The following is a 23812-nucleotide window of genomic DNA, read 5'->3' on the forward strand; positions in this document are numbered from 1 at the left end:
CTGTTTTGCCAATTATCGCTAACATCTTGGTTTTTATCCTCTATACACACTGTGCAAGTAAGGTTAAAATTGAATAGAAATGAGCCGTGCTCTGTGAAAGAGGGGTTTAATACATGTGTGTAAAGAGCCGTCCCATATTAGCATGTGCAGTCCGCACAGGCTAATCAGAGACAACACTTTCTGCGTAAACTGGATTTTTGCTAAGAAAGTCTTTATTTAAATGAAAAATATCATAAAAGCGGAAAGTGTCGTCCCTGATTAGCATGTGAGGAATGCACCGGCTAATCAGGGACGACACTTTACACACATGCATTAAGCCCCCTTTTCACAGATCACGGCTCATTAATGTAGTCATGGCTGCTTGTCAAAGTAATCCTGTTATAATTGTTTAATTTCTGACTTGCTATGCAAGATGGACATCACATACGATATCCTCTATGGTAATAGGTCAACCAGCATTGCATGCCTCATTGAGCTCAAAATAACAAAACAGATATCTATAAACTATCAGTTTATTGATAGATGCTTGTAAAAATGAATAGGTGAACATTTCAACAACAAAGGGAGAGTATTGAATAGAGATTCCAGACACAATTTAGGATCACGTTAAACTTTACTATATAAACAGATGCCATAAAATAACTTTTCTAGCAGAACAGAGATCTATTAATTAACTAATCTATCTATTCATCTATTGAACATTTTAACAATAAATGACCAGTATTAATAAGAGATTTGAGGAACTATTAACGATCACTGATACCTTATCATTTCACAGGTACATTCAAATACTCCTGCTTCCCAGTCTAAACCACGTATGAGTGTTGTGCTGTTTGCTTGCCCTTCACCTTATTGTCTGTTTCAGTTGTGCAAGACATATTTCCAGCGTCATTTCCCATTTTATCAACCGTGTCATCAACGTCAGTATATGCATTTCCCTCCAAAACCCCAGCATCGAGTTTCGACTTCGCTGAATGGAATATCGTTGACATACTCTCGCTGTTTTCTTGCTGTTCACATACGGTGGCTTTTTTGTCATTGCTCAGCAAACCTTCGTCACGCTCGTCTGGTGCAAGCAACCTATCTGTCTCAACATGTTCCTCTCCGTTAGCTTTACACTCTGAACCTATTGCCACAAGTTGAGTCATTTCCAAACAGTTGGACGTTTCACTTGCTTTATTATTTAATATTGATGCCATATTAAACCGGCTTTGCTCGGTCTTTGTGGTTCCATTTGTTGTTTTATCACACTGACTTTTAGACGCGCTTGAAGCTGGTTGATCAGATGGTTTACGACCGCTAGGGGTAGAGAAATTAGACGTCGAAGAGCTCGTGTGTTTATCGTTTAGCGTGGAAGACGACATCTTTTTTGGTTCCTTAACATTCAGTCGCAGTACCTTCTCTACAATAATCTTTCTGACAGTCTGCAGCATCTTAAACTTTGCTTTAGTCTTTTTTTCAGATGCACACGCCATCAGACTATCTGACAGCATGCTTGCATCCCCGCTAACTCCTTCCGGCTCATCAAACTGTATTGGCTCGCCGGCAGCCGGAGTGTCCAAGTCGTACGGGGGATCAGACAGGAAGTAGTCGCGCTTATCGTCCACCACTTTCTTCACCTCCCGTTTTAAGTCTTCAAGACGGGATCTAGATATCTCGTCCGCGTTTGCGGTGTTGAAGAGACCCTCCGTCAACATCTCCCAGGAATGCGACCTCGTGATTTGACGGAACCACCGGATGCCGACGATCCCTCGCAAAACGTTCGGCACGTGATCCACGTCACGTGTTAGATGAAATGGAATGATGTTCCCGTTGTTGGTGCCTGAAATAATTATTTAAATGCGAATAGGCTGCACATACACGCTCTTTGCACCGTATAAGGAGGCTGACTCAGTTTAAATGAGGGTTTATTAGCAACTGACACAATGGCGTCTTTTTTCGTGTGTTTTGTTGTACAAGACTATTACGTATAATTTAAAAAAATATTTCGACAATTTCGGCTTAATATTCCGTTAATGTTTCAAAACCTCACTTGGGTTGAAAAAAAACTAAACTAAGTATGGCGTTGCGCACGTTCGAACACTGGTTAATATGTTTGTACAACGTCAACCATCTAACAGCATTAATTCTCTATGTACGAGCGACGAAATAAAAAATATGAATTTTTTATTTTTTCTTATAAGGAGACCATAACTGTGGCTTATTTAAACATCCCAACCAAAATAACGAGATATGCACCTTCACATAGATGTTGATATGTTCGCAAACTTCCATTCCTTCCAAGTAACAAAGAAAATTATTGAAGTAAAACATTCCACTAATCTGTTGCTCTTACTTGACATTCGAGAGATTGTTTGTTCAAATACAATTGTTTTCAAAATACACAGTACGTGTGCTTGTGTACATTAACCCATTTATGCCCAGCGTCTAGAAAAAAGCCTTGGCAAACAGCGTAGACCCAGATGAGACCTGGGTCTGTGCTATTTGCTTAAAGGAATTTCTGTAAGAAATATTCTAAATATAGAAATAAATATACAAGACATCCCTTATTTTGGAAATAAATTGATCCAATTTAGAAGGATGGGAGAGTTCACTAGGCATAAATGGGTGAACATATTACCAAAATAACGCTACTTCGTTTGCACGTGTTTTTTACTTTGTTGCCGGAAATATTGGTTGATACCCCTCTTTTTTTGACCTAATTTTTAAGCACATCATGAGCCCTGGCTTAAATACAAACAATGTTACATCATGATTGAATTTGTTGAACATCGTCACATAGACCTTATTGCGGACAAAAACAGTTTGCCGCTCTTTACACATGTGCATGCATACACGCACCTAATTAAACATGGTAATTTCCTCAATTAAAAATGTCAATATAATAAAAAGGAATAGGGCCAGTGCGACAATAAGATGGCGACAGTGCGATAGTACGATGGCGACAATATGATAATATGACGACGGCAGTGCGAAAATACGATGGCGACGATCAGATAGTACGATGGCGAAAATGCGATAATACGATGACGATAGTGCGACAATACGATGGCGACAATGCGAAAATATGATGACGACAGTACGATAACGCGATAATACGATGACGACAATGCGATGATACGATGGCGACAGTACGATATGACTATCGCATTGTCGCTATCGTTCTATCGCATTTTCGCCATCGTACTATCGCGTTGTCGCCATTGTATTATCGCATTGTCGCCATCTTACTATCACGTTGTCGTATTGTCGCCATCGTACTATTGCATTGTCGCCATCGTACTATCGCATTGTCGCCATCGTACTATCGCATTGTCTCCCTCTGGATTTTAATGTGTAACCACGATGGCACTAACGGCATTCCGTAGTTTTCAGAGTGGGTAATAAATGATAGGCGTGATAAGTTAAATAGAGACAAGTCAGTCCAGAATGCAGACTCGCATACATACCGTTTTGGGCGGCATAATTTGTGGTAAACTCGCAGAGTTTGGAGGCCAGGAAGTACTGGGAGAGCAGGAAGATCACCTTGTGGTCGCATCTAGGGAGGATGAGGAAACAGCGGGTGAGGAACAAATGAGTCACGGTCTGGGAAATCCATGTGCGTAAAGTGTCGTCCCAGATTGGCCCGTGCAGTCCGCACTTGCTTATCAGGGAAGACACTTTCCGCTTTTATTGTATACAGCGTATTTCGTTTAAAGAAAGTTTTTTCTTAACAAAAATTTAGTGTAGGCGATAAGTGTCGTCCCTGATTAGCCTGTGCAGTCCACACAGGACGAATCTTTACGCACATGCATTAAACCCATTTGCACAGAGCTAATAGGGATTAACTATTATGCTTGCAGGATTAGTAGTTAATTACATGTACGTGTTGTATGAACGATTTCTGTACTGTATATGATCTAATGCATTTCTACATTTTATTATGTATATAACATTTTCTTTTGACGTATAAATAAAACAATGTATGCGAATGAAATATAAACCGCCAATACAACACTTCGATATGAGGTTTTATAACTAACAATATCAAAATAAAAATCCTGTTTGCAAATTACATTAGTATCTTAGACATTTTGTACGCTTTAAAAACCGAACGACAAATCGGAGTGATTAAAAGAATGCAAGTACAAAATAAATCCTTTTATAATAGTTTTAATTAACGATCAAGAGTGCAAAATCTACAACAAACAGGGAGTGGCAGACAAAGACCACATATTTACAGGAGGGAAACACATTATCAGTAACCATTCCCGACACTTCATCCAACTACCGTTATTAATACAGTATAATTATGAAACTGTGGCTGTACCAACCTTTCACAGATGATCCTGGCCGTGGTGTCCTTCTCGTACTTGCCGAACTTGAGGTCGAACTGCGGCACGAAGAAGAGCGAGTCCTGCTTGACCTTCTTGTAGAGGTTGAGGATGATCTGCGCCATGCGGTAGTCCTCGTCCGCGAACATCAGGCAGGCCGTGTAGTACGTCATCTTACCGTACAACACTGAAATAGACAGACAGGCCTGGCCGTATAGTACATCATATTACCGTACAGCACTGAAATAGACAGACAGGCCTTGCTGTATAGTACGTCATATTACCGTACAGGAATTGCTATTTAGTACGTCATATTACCGTACAGCACTGAAATAGACAGACAGGCCTTGCTTTAAGTACGTCCTATTACCGTACAGCACTGGAATAGACAGACAGGCCTTGCCTTAAGTACGTCCTATTACCGTACAGCACTGAAATAGACAGACAGGCCTGGCCGTATAGAACGTCATATTACCGTACAGATCTGAAAGAGACAGACAGGCCGCGTAGTACGTCATCTTACCATACAGGGTCGAAAGAGATGGATTAGCCTCGTTCTGGGGAAAATGGGTTTAATGCATATGTGCAAAGTGTCGTCCCATATTAACCGTTGCAGACTGGATTTTCGCTTAGCAGATACCGTCTTTAAACAAAGAGTACGCTTGGTAATCCCCATCTCAGAATCGTATGTAACAGTACCACGTGATACAATCGATTGATACATTTTACAGTAATAATACCTCCCGATATAGAGTGACTTAGAAGTTGGTTCGAGTGCCTACCACAGCGATGAGTTAAATAAATTCCTTAAAATGTATTTGGAAATATGAGATCAAAATCTGCTGACAGCAGTGCCTTAGATGCGGTTACAGTATAGTGATATCTCAGCATTTGATGTAATGTGATACTTCATTTCGGTGTGAAAACACAATTACACGCTGGGTATGCGGATACTTTGATGACAGATGGCACTTCGATACCAGATAACAACAAAAGCCACGCGCGAGAGGTAAGTTCATCAGGTTTTTTTAAAAGTTATATCATAAAGATTAGTGTTTTAGACAAGACGCATGGTCGAGTTTATAAATGGTGTATCCTTTTCTATTGCAACGAAAAAACATCAAAGAAGAATGGTAGATTTTTCCCCCAAAAATAGAAAATTCGGTCGCAAAACAGCATAAACTGGATGAACAGTAAACATTTCAACAAAATAAAACTACTTAGAAATATTGCAAGAAATTGTTTGATATTCCATCATGTAGAGTAATCACCGTGCTTCAAATACTGAAATGTTGATAGTATTCAATGAAATATAAACGAAGAAAGAGCATATTTTAAGATGTGGTATTCATGAAGTTGCGGATACTTTGATTCCCGATATAGGGCACTTCGGATAACAGAGACTTTCAACAAATTGGGCACTCTGATAACCGAGTTTTATCTTCTACCTGAAATGCATTTATGTATATTATGGCTATTCTTACCAAACATTTACGAATCAATTTGCATTGTCAAGCCCGACACATTGGGAATATATGCATAACGTAATTACATAATCATGTATATATAACCAATGGCGTTGTTCGTTTTAAAACATGTATTACTATTAATTTATATAATTGATATTATAAGCGCAAATTTTAAATAAGATTCAAATGCTTATATCTGAAGTAATGTATTTCAAGTGACGACCGAAAATAATTGTCTGAATAATAAACTTGTTTTTAAGTGGTAAATTGAGATTAAGAGAATTAAAAATACAACTGATCATGTGGATCAACACGACTGTGTTCAATTGAACTTATAGCAGGACTCTAGATAAGGGGAGCAAGGGGTCTTCAAGCGGCCAATACACCTCATAAAATCCTTTGTCATTGGTGCTCATTACAATCTCATCATGAAGACGATACTAATGCATAGCCACAAAATTTAAAAGAGATTGGAAAACTCCCTTTATATTGAGCTCTACTTATAGTAAGCACTTCCCTTTCCCTTTTATTATCATATTGCAAAGAAATAAGAATATGTTTCGGTAATTCGTTTTTAATTTACGTCATTTTTATTTATTTATAGCAGTATTCCACAGCGAATTCTGCATTTCTGATTCACAAAATATAGTGTGTTATATCTGGTAAAAAGTGTCGAGTTATCTGGAATCGGAGTGCCATTGTCTTTGAGATGATCGGTAAAAGAAGTGTCCATGAAAAATTGGCATCCGACTCTAAAAACATTTGTATTTCCTCAAATACGTTATTCAACTAAAATTCAACATGTTGTAACATTAATGGACATATTGATCTTTTATTTCGATTATTTCGCACGTTCTTGATTTATTTCCAAGTATTTATATTTTGTTGAAATACGTACAGATCATCGCTTTCATGACGATTATCGATGAAATTTTATCTCTTTTTTTATAATCCACTGTTTTTTTTTTCACAACTTTCTTGCTCCGCAATACGAAGTACTATACCATTAATCGACCAAACAATGTTACGTGTCTGAAAACCAAATGAACAGAACATAAATGCAAAAAAGCTGAAGAACTCAACTCTCGCGCGTGGCTTTTGTTGTTATCTGGTATCGAAGTGCCATCTGTTATCAAAGTATCCGCATACCCGGCGTGCGCATGCTCTGCAAACTGTTCACTTTTTATGCTTGTCACTTTTTTATCATCTTAACATATCAGCAGACCGTAAAGATGTATCAAATGAAGAATGTAACAACACAACATGATCAAGGTTCGTGAATTGAACCACTTTTTAATAAAATTGTATTTACTGTATTTATTATAAAATACTATTTAACAAAACACATACAATACACAATGTAAGATCATGCCACTATGCTGTTCATGTTAACATCGAAATTAAAACATAAATAACAAAAAATGATTTTCAAAACATGGTACATGTAATCATCTTACATGGACATTCTCAACAACATACCCGGTATCTAAACATTAAAATATGGATTTTGTGTGATCTTCAATTCAAAACATGTTGATTGCAGGTAATTTTATGTAAAGCGAAAGTTAAATAAATAATTAAGAAATAAAATTAATTTAAAATTTATTTCTATAATTATGATCAATGTTAATACACTTAAAAGCAAACGTATTCGAACGTTCATTGTATCTTTACAAATAACTAAAAATATATGCCAAACCGGTAGTGTAAAACCTATATAACGATTCGATGAATTTGCTTTTAATTAAACTTTCAAAAATTTGTTTATACTTATAAAGATTTATAGAATTTGAAAGAACGCCACTCAACAATCACGTAAACTTATGTAAGCATCTTTTCTTTCGTTTCTATACATATATTCACATTGCGATCTAGACGTAAGATAATTACACACAGAGAAATGCAATAAATAATATAAAGTACATTAACCCATTTATGCCTAGCGTCTAGAAAAAAGGCCTTGGCAAACAGCGTAGACCCAGATGAGATGCCGCATAATGCGGCGTCTCGTCAGGGTCTACGCTGCTTGCTTTAAGGAATTTCTGTAAGAAATATTCTAAATATAGAAATACATATACTAGGCATCCCTTATTTTGGAAATAAATTGGTCAAATTTAGAAGGATGGGAGAGTCCACTAGGCATAAATCGGTTACGTAATAAGCACTTTAAACATTGTTCGCAGATCTACTTCATCCATCCTAATGAGATTCTTCTTTATGAAACAAATCACAGAACAACGTTCTAAATGACAGAAACAAATGTATGCAATTCATCTATACATGCCTGAGAATCATAGAGTATAAAGTAGCGCAAAGAATATCAAGCGTGTTACATATTACAGAAAATTGTAACAGAATGCAAAACGTATATAATCAAAACTGTGGAGCAAAGAATATTTAGTTTATATTGCTGAAACATAAAGAAAACATGTTTTGCTACGAGACGAATGTGAGATGTACATGATACAAAAGGCAATATAAGTCGTGTTCTGAGAAAACTGGGCATAATGCATGTGCATAAAGTGTCGTCCCAGATTAGCATGTGCAGTCCGCATATAATATATTTAATATTATTTTGAGCACAAACATACGCACTATGTAAAACAAAACATTTGGCGAAAAGCATTTTTAAAACGAAGTGGGTTTACAAGAAATCTAATGCCCATGGGGTCCCATTATAAAACGGCCAACTACACTGGTTTTTTCTTGTCTTTCGGTTATTTCAGACTGTGCACGATTAATAACAATCTTAAGATGAATATGTCTTCTTCCGAAAACTTGAACAAAAAATGATGGAGCACGAAGATGTAAACAATTTAACAACATAAATGCCCCACCCCATACATTTTAGTACTGCATTGGTTGGCTTGTTGTTTTCAGTAATTGGATTCCTTCGGGAACGCGAGCTAAAATTCGCTTGTAAAATCATGTAAAACACCCATGATTAACAACTCATTCAGACATGTTTTCATACAATCAACTAAAATGATATGTAAAACATGTAGGTTTCTTTAAACCCGATCGGATATGCTGTAAGAGGCGGATATGCTGTAAGAGGCAAATGGTGGGTTTCATTCCTTTTTTACACTTTTTTACAAACATATATCGCTTAATTTTTCTATATAAATCACATTCATTTGCGCTAAAATTAATGCAATTAATGAAATTACACAGCCTCATAGTGTTTCTATAAAAGTGGGCTCTACTGACGCATGACATGGTGTTCTGAAATGTATTACACTAAATCTCACTAAATTCCATATGGTCCGTTTTATGGCTGCACACTTTCAAGCAATTTGTCTTTTCTTTCATTTTGTCAGATAATTTAAGCACTGCAGCTATTTAAAGATGAATGACCTCTTTTGAAAAAAAGTTATGTCAGGTTATCTCTATAAATATCTCATTCCCCTAAAAGCACGCACAATCAGAAAACTGGATTTCCGCGATGGCATTTGACAAAAAGTCCGTACCTCAATAAACGCAAACCCAAAAGTTCACCTTTCAACATAGCCACACATTAAATTCCCCAAAATATTGCATGCAAACACGGGACACAAGAAAAACAACAGTAACCACACAAGGCTTTGTTCGGATTGCTAAATGACTTTCATAACAAACACAAAAGGAACTCGTTCGTTTGAAAAAAAACTAACTATTTTCGACGGAGGGATACTAAATGATTTAGTGGAATGTGACCACAGGTAAACAAATGTTACCAGCGCAAATGCTGTACAATGCACAGATCTCATATGAAAACCACACACTGATGAAACCAAATTAGCGACTTAATCGTCTAGAACCAAACATATTTATAGCCAGCTCAGCGCTTTCTAGAAAACAACCGTTTGAAAAATCCGGATACGCTACCACCATTTCTTCCTTTGCGTGCAGTGCCATTTTGGCCCGCAGGTAACGTAACTTCAATGTCAATCAGAGCATCATCATCGTCAATATCGAGATTGTTCGGGGGTTGGAACGCGTTTTGGAGAAGCGGAGGATCCGGTTCCGGGTAGAACACGTGTCGCGGCTGTGGGGGCGGAATGCCTTGAGCATAGGGAGGGTCACAGAGGAACTCGCGCTCGTGCTCGCTGAGCAGTGTCTCAAGCCGCGTCTTAATCTCGCCGTATTCCTCGGGAGTTACGGACGGCCTAAGGACACTTTCCACTAATTGTTCTAGAAAACGTCGCCGCATCACTCGGTTATACCACTTGAGCCCGTGAATGCCTCTCAGCACGTGCGGTATGTCAAGCTCGTTATTGCTCAGGATCACCGGCAAGAGATTCCCCTCGTTGGATTCTGTGGCGAGTAAATAATATATGTTTAATAGATTATCACTGAGCGCGCTATATATTCAAGGTTTTTATTGGTTTTCAGTAGTGATTTAATTTAATACTTAAAGGAACAAATTGCGTTCACATTAATCAATAAATGTATAAACACGTATTTTTTAAACACAGCTATGAATGATGTAATCGAATACACACATACAATAACGACCCGTATTTAGCGGGATTACAGTTTACTAAAACACGATAGGAGAATTATCTTGCTTGCTTAAAGAGTTGTTAACGTTCAAGTTAAAAAAGCAATGCGCTTCTATTAAGGTATTTGATTTAATTTTAAAAGTGTAAACGTGGCTACGAATAACTAAGTATTTCATTTAGTACAAGACCAGTTTATACTTTTGGTCGAATTCAGTTTAGACAATTTTTACAACACATATGGACATTATCTTAAAAAAAATGCTATATAACAAAATCTGTAAAATCTGTGTGCCATGTGCTTACCCATGTCGAGCTCCTTACAGAATTGCACGGTAAACAGACACACGGGCGAGGCGGCGAAGTACTCCGACACGAGAAACACCACCTTACCGCCACACCTACAACAACAACATGGTTGAGTGACAACAACACCAGCAGCGGTGGCAGCTGTGGTACTCATGCGAAAACACCACCAAGGCAATTAATAGTCAATGATCATGAAGCGACAGTAATGTGACACCATCACAACAGGCATCATCATAATCATCATACAAGTGGCTAGAACAGCAGTAACGACAGCTACAGCAACATTAACAGTCAAGTTACAACAACATTAATGGGCCTAAGGTTTAAAGACTTGGCGCCATATATTTATAACATTTTGTGTCAAAAAATATAGTTTTTAATATCTATATATAATGTATAGGTTTGAGTTCATATATATAACCACTACAGATAGTCGCTATATTTAAGTACGAAAACTGTACTTCACTGCGCGAAAAATACACTCCGTCAGCATATTAAATGCGTAATACTTAGCCACTAACACTTTCGTATTCAGTAATCAAATATTTGACTTCGTAACGTTAGATTTGACATTATATAGCTCACGCATTTAAATCACGTCGCACTTCATCGTTTGTGTGAACGGATTAACAAAATGTGGAAAATAACGAAACAACAACATAAACAACAAATAACTGTAATAACAACAACAAAATAAACCGGCTCCAGAGAAACATACTGAATAAAAAGTTTATGTACGTTGAATAATACAACAAGAAACAAAAATGTCCACCAAATGTTTAACATTTATTATACCATACATCTTTGAGTTTGGGCATCATTTAAGTATATAAAGCATTAATTGTTTTAGTTTGTTACACTGGAGTCAGTTGGAATATTAATAATCTCACATTACCTCTCTTGTATAACCTGCGCTGTGGCTTGCTTTTCATACTTTCCACCCTTCAAATCAAACCGGGGCAGAAAAAATAGCGTGTCCGGATAACATTTTGTGAACAGTCGCATAATGAGGCGCGCCATTCCTTCGTCTTGGTCCGCAAACACAAGGCAGCACGTGTAAAATGTCTTTCTGTTCACGGCCACTACAAACACGCGATGCACGTGTTAATTTCAAAGGTAGAGGTTACAGAATACTCTGTCATCTGTTGGTAGGAGTGTCCACATAGGGTCACATACCACTGAATTGCTTTGCTGCTTCAGACGTGAATGGAATGTTTACTTGTTAAGACATTTGTTTATTTGCACATTTACATTGGTTAAGGGTCCATGCACGAATGCCGTTCAGTGATCACAAACCACAATAATCATTAACCTATTTATGCCTAGTGGACTCTTCCATCCTTCTTAATTGGATCAATTTATTTCCAAAATTAGGGATGTCTAGTATACTTATTTCTATATTTAGAATATTTCTTACAGAAATTCCTTTAAGCAAACAGCGCAGATCCTGATGAGACGCCGCATCATGCGGCGTCTCATCTGGGTCTACGCTGTTTGCCAAGGCCTTTTTTCTAGACGCTAAGCATCATTGGGTTAAAGCTTTGCCAATGCCATTTTCTCGCATACATTTGATATCATTTATGATTGGCAGAGACGGGGAATTTAAGTAACAGTGTCGAAACTGCCTTTACAGCTTGTATGAAAATGTGTCATTTTTATGACACGAACAATTCGCTAATATTCCGTTTATGTTTGTACATAGGCACATACAAATATAAGGCATACATCACAATAAGGCGTCTTTGAAAGTAGTAAAACCTTTATAGTTATTTTATGTGTCCGTACTGGTCGTAATCTCACATAACGCATATTAATTTTTTTCTTCTTAAATTTTAGTGTAGATCTTACAAACCAGCAGCGTCGTAAGACCACTGCATGTCAACTTCTAGTATGAAATAAACTTCGAACAAACGAACCACCACCAGTTAAAAAGCAATTTTCATCCGCATAATCGTGCATGTGACCTATTAGCTGTAAACATGAAACGTAAAAAGAAAAACATAATTGTATGTAAATGTTTTACTAATGCGAATGAGCATGCATTAACGCTGTTGGGATTGTAATTGAGTAAAGTCAGGGTTACATACCATCATGTCGTGTGAGCTGCCAGGAAGTGTCCTGTTTTTGAGATTCATTCGTATGCGCCTCTAGACGCGTCTTCTGCCACGCTATCGCGTCCATCGCTACACCGGGACATAAAAAAACTTCACTTAACAATTTACATAATTATGCTCAATCATGTCATGCACTGTATGGATGGATGGGTAAGGATAACACAACAGCGCAGATTTACAACTATAATAGCATCATTCAAATTACACACATGATACTGGAGGTTGGCAAATTCTACATAATCATTGTCCAATGTTAGACCACTCAAGATGCTACGCCGAATGCGGATTTAGAAAAATCCATGAATTTTGTTTACATATAATATTGATTAAACTTCCTACTAAAGAAATTAAAATCAATCCCATACATAATTAGAAAAGAACCTAACAATAAAGTTTACCTATTTTAGGAGCTAGAGTACTCAGCGCGTCCGGGCGGTCTATTTCAATCAGACACTTCCGGAGATTGCCGATGGTGGGATCGGGAATGCGGCGCTCGTCGGAGCCCTTGATCCACATGCTGAGCACGTCGTTGATTTTGTTCTTGAGCCCGATGTCGGTGATGTACTTGCAGAATGCAGTGTCAAGATTGGCCCATTCGGCCACGCCGCGGTAGTCTTTGCACTTCCCTTCGCCCGTCATGACGTCACTTTCGGGATCCAGGAAATACATCATCGTCTGCTTAGTCTCCTCCTTTAAGCACGTTAATGGCTCGCCGTGTAGACATTCCGGGATGTCTTCAACCATTCTGATGTTATTCATAAGCTCGCCAAGAGCTTTGATGATCTTCTCTTTGTCTGTATGCTGATCACTGCTTTCATTCCCTTTATCTAAGTGCGTAGGCCCGCTCGATCCACCGTCTCCGCTATTACGGATGTTCTGCTCGGCTGTTCCATCTGCTCCTACGTCGACTTCCGGTATGTGTTCCATCGTCTCCTCCGGATTCGGAGTGTTCTCCGCGGGCTCAGCACTTGCCATTGTCTTTCTCAAAAGCTATCTCTTCATGCGTGGAATTAATATAGAAATGTACGAGGAATCTAAATTCCGGTGCACATTCCCACGCAACGTCTAGTCCTGAAATGAAAATGTACGTCGTTTAACACAAATGATCTTGTGAGAAACCCACTGAAAAAGTAGGGCCTAGACCACTTCCTTGTATCGTGTTTCGAGTCACACGCCATTGAAAATCGTTGTGTTTGCGATTTTGTTTACGAGGCGCATGTCAACAGTATTGCGCATAGGTATTTCCCACCGTGCATTTAGTCATAAACATAGAGAATGTTGTATCGATTAAATCGCTACAACACATCAACTATTTCAAGATGTTGTTTTTATTTTAATCACGTCTCAAGTGGGATTCGAAACACGCTCACAAAAATAGCCTACTGTCCCGTTAGTTATCTTGTGTAAAGAATAGTCTATACATAACGATTATACTTCTACTTTTGCTTTTGTCCTTGTCACTTTAAGGTGCATCCGAAAGTTGTTTTAATATTTAATATAACAATGAGCATTTAAAACGTCAGGATACCATTTAATACTTACTTAAAAAAATAGTCGTATATTTTGCAAATACAATTCCCTTTATTAAACTTTTGAAGGCAGCTTAACTGGATTTCTTTATTTGTGTTGCTGCAGAGACGTAGAAAACGTTATCTACGTCTCTGTTATCTACGTCTCTGGTTGCTGTTATTAATAATTGATCAGACTTTTATCTCTAGAGACATATCCGGGTATGTAAACAAACACAAAAGGCAATACATAAAATAATAATATCAACATAATTAAGTTTAACAATCAAACAAGAAATAATAACAATACTACTACTACTACTACTACAACTACTACTACTACTTCTACTACTACACTACTACTACTACTACTACTACTACTTCTACTTCTACTTCTCCTACTACTACTACTACTACTAATAATAATAATTAATAATAATAATAATAATAATTATTATTATTATTATTATTATTATTATTATTATTATTATTATTATTATTATTATTATTATTATTATCATTATCACTACTACTACTAAAATTGTGACATATTTTCCAACCCAACGGGCGAAGCAGAGCATTACAAAATATCGAATTTCATAAAGTGTTGAAAGTCTTCCTGGTTTAGATTAACTGGTTTGCAACCAAATTTGTACAGGTAAACGTTGAACGGGTTATTTCCCAATACATCCTGCTTGCTTTATACAGCATCAGCTGACATTAAACAAAAAAGATGTTAAAGTTGTTGGAAGTTTAATTGACGACTTTATATTTACGAAATGTTAAAACTTACGAACACAACGTGACTATTATAAATATATTTTTCCCAAGTGTATCAATCTACATTAGTTATTAAAGCATTCATGTATTGTTTTGATTATGTGGCATTATACGATTCGTTTATTAAATCTTACATCAGTTACATCCATGACATACAAATTGTATGAACAATTAATGAGCAAGCGCTTCCAGTGTCGTTGATGTGGGCGTACCTTCCGAGAAGTATTTGTTAACCGCGATCATCTTAAACCACGTCGTACACGAATTAACCATATACTTTGCGTCATCGTGGCTTGTTAAGTATCACTTAAATATATAAAACGACTTGAAACAGACGAACGTCGTTTAAATAAATAATTATATGTCAGTTTTGCCGTAAATTAACCCATTTATGCCTAGTGGACTCTCCCATCCTTCTAAATTGGATCAATTTATTTCAAAAATTAGGGATGTCTAGTATATTTATTTCTATATTTAAAATATTTCTTACAGAAATTCCTTTAAGCAAACAGCGCAGTCTACGCTGTTTGCCAAGACGCTAGGCATAAATGGGTTAACGTGATGACAAACTGAACAAATACATCCCAGAACTCAAATTCTTGGAATGCCCTAGGAAAACTTATCTCACCCAAAAGAAATGTGACATTATTATCGGACATAAATCGACCGTTTACTGCTCCATGTTTTCGCATTTAGTAGTCTGAACATCAGTTATTGGTATTTATGACAAACTTGTAAATGAATATTCCATGAAAAAACAACAATACTTGTATTATTCGTTTTAAATAATATACTAAACTTGTAAGTTGCTGTGCCAATATCGTTTTCGTAACGATGTTACTTGGTAACATGGATAACATTGTGTCGTACTACGTACGATACTCCTTTTGTAAAGTTTATTTGATTTATGGAAGGATGATGATTATTACAGATAATAAAATATCTATCGGTACTAGAGACGTTTCAAGTTGATACGCAACAAAACGATACTGCAATTCAAACATAAATTAACCCATTTATGCCTAGCGTCCTGAAAAAAGGACTGTGCAAACAGCGTAGACCCAGATGAAAACGCCGCATGTTGCGGCGTCTCATCAGGGTCTGCGCTGTTTGCTTAAAGGAATGTCTGTAAGAAATATACTAAATATAGAAATAATATACAAGACATCCCTAATTTTGGAAATAAATTGACCCAATTAGGAAGGATGGGAGAGTCCACTAGGCATAAATGGGTTAAGCTGCACTACCCAGAAACGTAGCCGGGTCTAGCTCATCGGACTTTGTCTCTGTGAAATTAAGCGAAGTAGTTGCAATAAATAGCGCGGTTAAATAAAATAGTTGTGTCATTATTATCTTCAGACTAGTGGTTTTGTCGAAAATGTATCCAGATCTTTGTTTTAACATTGTATGTAATAAATTATGTAAATTTTATTACCCGTTTGTATACAACAGTAATTGGTTGACACTTAGACCATAGTTAAAAGTTGCATACGCATTCTATTTGGAATTGAAACATACCGCTGAACAATAATATCAACATTTCTAGTTCTGAACCCATCTTAAACAGCTTCGCAGAAAAAAAATCAATCACAATATCCTTTGTTTATCATTATAACGATCGAATCTCATAGGCGGTTCCAAGGGGTGGGTGCGGACGCAGCGTACGCCCCCCCCCCCCCCTAAAATCGCCAAAGTAAAGTCAATTCATTTGATGTTTCACACTTAACTAGATCTAAATCACATATTTAAACTAATTTTTCGGACATAACATTTCCAACTAATTACAGACAATCGCTAAATGGCTATATCCATCCGTATTACGTATAAACTTTGCACTTTTTGGCCTTATAAGAAGCGACTTAAGGCTTGACATGCTCGAGAAGTGGTTGTCAAAGCCTTCAAAATCACTAAAATTGTGGAGCTTTCGGGTAGGGGGGGGGGCAAGCCACCCTGGACCCCCTAACAGGGCTTTGCCCTGCACCCACCAGGGACCCTGAACCCCGAAGCAAATCTTTCAATAACCCGCCCCCCCCCCCTTGACCAGAAATCTGCCCTTGAATCTTTCAGGGATATAATAAAACGTAAAAATCGAAAAAACTTATGCCAATTTGAAATGAATTTGTTAATTCGCCGTTATGAAATTATGCCATTTGTTGGTTGCAAATATGTGCAGTGTTTATGCACGGTTTATTCTAAAAATGTCACGTTGTGCAACTCATATTTGTTTTCATAATTTAAGTATATCGTTCATTTGCAAATCAGCAGAAATTATGTTTATGAAAGATAAGGGAGACGAGATGCAACTATTTTGCTCATTTATGTATTTTCAACGATTTTTTTTCCATTAATTAATTCGGACCAATTGGTGAGGTTCATATTCCACGTGGCGTGTTTTGATTGAAAGCCATAGGATCTCCCTACTTGTTATGGCTGCAGAAGTGCGGTTCTGAAAGTCGATGTAAATCAAAGGCGCTGAAGGCACTGAAGTTGTTCGCTATTGCCTATAATATTAGACGCAACTCAGTTTTCAAAATTATGTTATAGCTTTTTATATCGCAAGTGTGAAATGAACACAACTCATTCAAATTTATAAAGGGCTTGTCTTAAAGCACAGATGTGTGTACACTGTTTATCCTCATATTAATGTTATAGAGATAACTTAGACAAAATAACATTAATATGTCTCTTTTTTTCACAATTGGTTGCTGCACAGGCAACCATGTTTAGAATTTCGGTTGCCTTGCTCAAGAATAACAGGCCTATAACCATTTACATGTTGTGTTATGTGTATCTAATACTTTATATATTTTCTTTAAATTATTGAGCAACAATTTTGCCCACATGACAGACTTTTAATGCAGCATTAAGCCCCGTTTTCCATGAAAGCAGCCAATATGTACAGATTTCAATGATAAACTGGCCAATGTTGTCGCACAAGCTTTTATAAACACTAGACTGGCCAATATTGTCGCAAGCTTGTAAGCTCTTAAACACTATTGATTACATACAGGCTGTCTTCAGTGTACCAGTTGTGAAATATAAACAGAAAGTGTCATCGTTTTTAGGGTAGCTAACAGCAGACTGACTTGCAAAACTGCCTCTACATTAGTTGCTCGCTAACGCTTACAACTAAAAATATATACGCGTATACAGGTTGTACAAACCGGTGTTTTTGTTTCGATAATTTTGTTAACGATTTCCAACATGAATAAGAATGTTCAGTGACATGCAGAAATATCTAGTTAACATGCTTTTAAAGTTATTTTGATTGAAAGCTAAGTTGGAGAATATATATATAATATTTCACGAATTATCGCAAACTTATTATTAAATTGTACGATGACCGAATTAAGCAAAAAATGAAGAAAAATAAACCCTGGAAGCAAAAAAAGAAAAGAGATTAGGGTCGGCACAAATTAAGGGTCGGTCAGGTTCACAACGTTTAAGCCTAATGCAAATGCTATCAGAATAACATGAGTACAGTATTGCAACTAAAAAAATTAACAAACTTTTATATGCAAAAAAGTTCCTCAATTAAGTTGCCTTTATTTATTTGATTATTAAAAAACTGTCTATGTTCTGACATATGATTGTTAACGATTGTTTTTTAAATATTTTTTCCACTAATCATAGACTAAACATTATATCCTCGATTACCGTAAATTCGCAAACTTAACATTTTATGTCAATATTCAAACCATATCAAATAAATAACAGCGATAACCATTATTAACAGAGTAACATAAAAAACACACTAAATTATTCAAAAACAGCAACAACAACAACACAACTAAATTACTCAAACAAGTCACATCCGTTCATTAGATGATGAATCTTTGCTTGTATGTACATTCCCAGTGTAACTCATGGGTCATTAAGTTGATAAGTAAAGAGCTAGGCTCTTCCTGGTTTCCATTGTATTTCACGACTGGTATTTATCGGTCAACATGTTGAAGTATTCAAACAAAAGAATGGCCGTAAACTATGAAATACTGCAATTAGAGTGAAGGGAATAAACTTCCCCCAGCATATAACAACATAATTTACTGCTAGCTCGAACATTTTGCAATTTATAGAATCGTGTCTGTACTGTAATGTACTTTGTGCAATAGGCATGTGCACAGAATAAACACCGACATTGGTATTATTGCCTTCCATTTATCACAGCATAACGCGACGACGTTGTTGTAATTGCACTTCCTGTTTAATAAAAGCATTACGAAGCGACACGAAAATCAGGTTGATCTAGATATACATAGGAATTTTCAAAAAGACATGGCATGTGTAAAAAGTCTCAGATCTCAGAAAAATCTCAGGCTATTGTTGAAACAGTAGATATCTCAAAAAGATATCCTACACTGTTGATTTTTTCAAAACCATAACCACCAAACAATGGTCAAGAATTGTCAGCATCAAATCAGGATCCAGTTTAACGGCTTTTAAACTGATTGCCTTATAAGAAATCAGTCAAGCTATTGTACAATCAGAACGACAAACTCTCGCAATATTTCAAACTGTTGACAGTTTTGGTAACATGGCAGGCTATTAAACATGTCTAAGTCTTATATATATATATATATATATATATATATAACGTTAGCTGGATAAATACCATGTACGCTCATATGTGTCGGACAACATATGCATGTTCTTTTAAGAGATAAAGAGTTAGTAATTTGATGGAATCCAGACAAAAATAATGCTAATCAATAAATCAAAGATTTTCGTTAATATATGTCTGATAACGGATCAAAGATGTTCGACCCACAATTATCCTTTACATTTCCTGGTAATTTTGTTAAAGTCGTATCAGCTCTGGTTTCTTTTGTTCACGTCAGGACTACGTGCCGTCATTTCTATAAAGATGTATTTTTCCACGCAAAAGGCATATATTATAAATATATTATTATCAACATAAAATGCAAATTAGAAAAAAAGAGCTGTCTCCATCGGAAGACATATGCCCCCAAAAAACGCTTGTTCGAAACCTAAACGCAGATTTCGAAACCTAAAAGCGGACCCTAAGTTAAAGATCAAGGCAAATGGGGTCAAAGTTTTTGTACGTATGGAAAGGCATTGTCTATATACACATGCATACCAAATATGAAGGTCACATCTGAAGCGACATAGAAGTTATGAGCATTTTTCGAAACCTAAACGCAAAAGTGGGACGGACAGACGGACACATAGAGTAAGACAGACGGACAGTACGATCACTATATGCCCTCCTTCGGGGCATACAAATACGACGAAACGGTTACGTATATATGTAAGTTGTCTTAAAGGGGCCTTTTCACAGATTTTGGCATTTTTTAACTTATTCATTAAATGCTTTATATTGATAAATGTAAACATTGGATCGTAAAAGCACCAGTAAAAAATCAAGAATAAAATTAAAAAAAGGGAAAGAACATTGCCCGGAGCAGGTTTCGAACCAGTGACCCCTGGAGTCCTGCCAGAGTCCAGAAGTAAAAACGCTTTAGCCTACTGAGCTATTCCGCCGAATACACATTCTTAACGTATTTTATACCTTATATAAGCAATCTTCGTAGTTTCACAAAATTTAACGACAAAAACAGAACTCTCCAAATTATTCAATCGTTTCGCGTTGCAACGCTTTATAATCTTTAGGTTTTAAAATCGTCAAAAGATGCATTTAATGGCTATATTAGAGCATGGTAAATGTTCAGTATTACTGTTTCCACACAAATATCAAAACTAAAACGAAAATTTGCGGATCTAAAACAACTTTTTTCAATTTTGTCAATTTACCAAAGCGTGAAAAGATCCCTTTAATACACAAATATACACATAATTTTCTGTCACGTGACTACGAATACCAACAAAGCATTATATAAAAAGTCAATTAAAAATACAAATACAAATAAACACAATGCATGGTAAGAACGCCTAAGGTTTATCTAGGGGTGATTACATCTTTCAAACGCCTTTTTACGGTATTATTTATAATGCTTTTTCTTATAACTAAAGCTTCTTTTATATGTTTACATACATTAGAGATTACTGGCCTACCATATGAATCCAATAACTTGTGGAATTTATATACAGATAGGTTAACATAAAATGTACGGCTGACATATTTTTTTCTTAAATAAGTGTTACAGAGGCATATCCATATAAAATGATACTCATCTTCTAAATCTACATCGTTACAACATACACACAATTTAAGTTCATTACGCGAGCTCTTGTTATTAGCATATCTGCCTATTTAAATTATCAACGGGTGTGCAGAGACTCTTTATCTTACAAAAAATAAGCGAAGGCGTCTAGGAAGTAATTAGTAAGTATTCTTCGTATTCCAAAGAAGTTTTACGTAGTTTAATCACACTTATTACACGACTATTATTCATTTAACCCACCACTCTTGTTTAAAAATGGTAATAAGTCTACATTTGAACTCTCTCACCAAACTATATACTTGCACAACTTTTGGATTATCAAATACAATAAAAAAAGCCATAATTAGTAAGCAAGTTCTTGACATTCGTGACCCAATTCACGTAACCTTTATTACACTCGTTTAAGGCTTGTTTGTATCAAGTTTTCATAATAATAGTGTTATTGTTTAGAATTTTAAACCAATATGTTATAATTTCAACAGATCTGTTTATATGCAATGGATATCTACCGAATTCTCCATAAACAACAACATTACATGTATTCATTTTAACCTCAAACAATCGTTTGTAAAATTTTAAAAGTATGCGTTTAATATTTTCTGACTTATCGAAACCCCATAATTCTGAAGCATAATTTAATATAGAACCCCCAAAGGAGTCAAACAACTGCGGTGGCAATGGCATAGAGGTGACATTTTTCTATCTCGTTCCCATGACTTAATCACTCGAGGGAACGACGTTCTAACTTGTGAGAACGAGTAATTAAGCTATGTCGGGGGAACGACTTAATAAGGCTCATTGGGTCATTGCCGACCTGAAATGGCTTGAAGTCACCCGGGGGTGACTAAAAGCCGATTTTTGTCACCCTAGGGTGACTTCAAGCCGATTCATGTCACCCTGGGGTGACTTCAAGCCTACCGGATGACTAGAATCGGCTTAAAGTCACCCCAGGGTGACATGAATCGGCTTCTAGTCACCCCGGGTAACAAGATCTTTCCTAAGTCGAGAGAACGAGTTAGAAAAAAGAAGAGTACAAAACTTATTAAAAGAGGAGTGCAATGAAACAAAGAGCGGTGCAGTAAATAAAGAAGGGTGCAATAAACAAAAGAGGAGAGAATTTTAGCCAACTCGAGGGAACGACTTACACAATCGCGTGAACGAGCTAGCTGTGTCGTGGGGACGACTTATTAAGTCGAGGGAACGAGAAAGAAAAACAGAGGAGTTCTATGTCGAAGTCGTGACATTTTGCTAATAATGTATTCATGGCTTTAAGGGCTTTACCAACCAAATGGTCTTGATTTAATTTAAAACTGCCTGTAAAATTCAACACTGTGCCTAAACGTTTTAGTTATCAACAACCTCAATTACACTACCAGTGTATGTCTATTTTTCATTTTCTTTTAATCCTCCTCTTTTCCGAAACATCATTATTTTCGTTTTTGCAATGTTAACGTTAAGTCCCCAAGAGTTAACATGACCCTGACCTTTGCGTACAACCAGGAGGACACGTGTTTCCCTTGTGCAGAATACGTTTCGGTATTGGGAAAAACTGATGCTAAAGTGAAAGCTTATTTCTCATAATATATAAGCGCTTAATTAATAAAATTGAAGCGCATGTGAAAAAGCAAGCAATACTGTTCTTATTTATTAATAATAAATTGGGCGTGAAGTAGTTGTGAGGGTTGTTTTGCTATTGGATCTGACTCTAAATAACTTAGTTTAAGAAAAACTAGGCATTATTTTTTTTATAATATTTGCCTTCATTATAATTATACTCAATCATATATTTATAAACTTGCGCTAAATATTTGAAATGTATGTGGCTGATTTATTTGTCTGTTTTAAGCAATAAATCGGTATGATACATGAAATAAACAAGCTATATGTATATATCTTAAACAAAGTAAACTCTCCAAAAATTTTGCTAAAGACTTCAGGTATGAGTAAACGTAAAAAACGAAGAATTGACAGATAGACTTCATTTAGGCTAAGGTCTGTAATGATAAACAAGATAGTATTATGCATACCTCCTACAGCTCAATCCATTTGATACACGTTTATCCCAGCTTTTTTACTTGCACACATATAGATCTAAATACATAATATTCAGACTTAGTTGGTATTTTATTTTGCCAATTATTTCCCACCGTATAGTATATACAGATACGTGTTAATCAATGTACGTTTTTCTTAACCTTAATTGCAATGACGTACTTGTCACGAACACAACTTGACTACCAATCACAATCGAGTAATGTTAATTGTGGTCTGTCTTTTTGACCCAGTTCGGGAAAATAAGACATATTGTGGTGTTTAATGAAACAAACATGTCTATTTGCACACCTACCTGACAAGTGCAGTTATGTCCAAAAGTTCACTTTCGCCTCTCGTAAATACACCCCAAACAAAAACTATCTTTTCATTAAATTTACCAAAGAGAAATAAAACCAACGAACTAGCTTATGGGGAATCCCATTTACTTTTTATTCACTCAATAAGGAAGTTGCGCACCATCGATTAATAGCCTTAGGTCAACTATATGTTTCATCAAAACTATCACTGAAAATATGATTTGAAGTCTCTTTCAAACTATATTAACCAATGTGCACCTTTTAAACATTGAATAAAGATTATAAGTATACAATATGCATGCTAATTTGCATTGTATATAAAATGAAACCGGTTTAATTTATTC

The 23812-nt window shown here is 36.3% G+C and overlaps 1 protein-coding gene across 2 annotated transcripts; it reads right to left on the minus strand.

Annotated features, from left to right (window-relative positions):
* Positions 1-496: 496 nt before the first annotated feature.
* On the minus strand, positions 497-23773 carry LOC127859487 (uncharacterized). 2 transcript variants are annotated; one of them, XM_052396960.1, is made up of 6 exons: positions 23465-23773; positions 13085-13757; positions 12660-12755; positions 4314-4500; positions 3450-3538; positions 497-1822 (listed from the first exon to the last, which is right to left on the minus strand). In XM_052396960.1, exons 2-6 carry the CDS (start codon positions 13659-13661, stop codon positions 807-809), a joined length of 1965 nt encoding a protein of 654 aa, XP_052252920.1. In that variant the 5' UTR covers positions 13662-13757; positions 23465-23773; the 3' UTR covers positions 497-806. The 2 variants fall into 2 exon arrangements, with proteins under 2 accessions (XP_052252920.1, XP_052252921.1); XM_052396961.1 differs by lacking the exon at positions 23465-23773 and adding an exon at positions 23145-23319.
* Between the last annotated feature and the right edge of the window lie 39 nt (positions 23774-23812).

The sequence above is a fragment of the Dreissena polymorpha genome, chromosome 15, assembly GCF_020536995.1.
Source record: "Dreissena polymorpha isolate Duluth1 chromosome 15, UMN_Dpol_1.0, whole genome shotgun sequence".
NCBI classification, from domain to species: Eukaryota; Metazoa; Mollusca; class Bivalvia; order Myida; family Dreissenidae; genus Dreissena; species Dreissena polymorpha.

Coding starts and splice junctions, on each gene's coding strand:
- LOC127859487 (XM_052396960.1), bottom strand. CDS start 13,661: ATGGCAAGTGCTGAGCCCGCGGAGAACACTCCGAATCCGGAGGAGACG. Junction 12,756..13,084: donor TACTCTAGCTCCTAAAATAG/GTAAACTTTATT, acceptor GTCCCGGTGTAG/CGATGGACGCGATAGCGTGG. Junction 3,539..4,313: donor GCCAGGATCATCTGTGAAAG/GTTGGTACAGCC, acceptor CATCCTCCCTAG/ATGCGACCACAAGGTGATCT.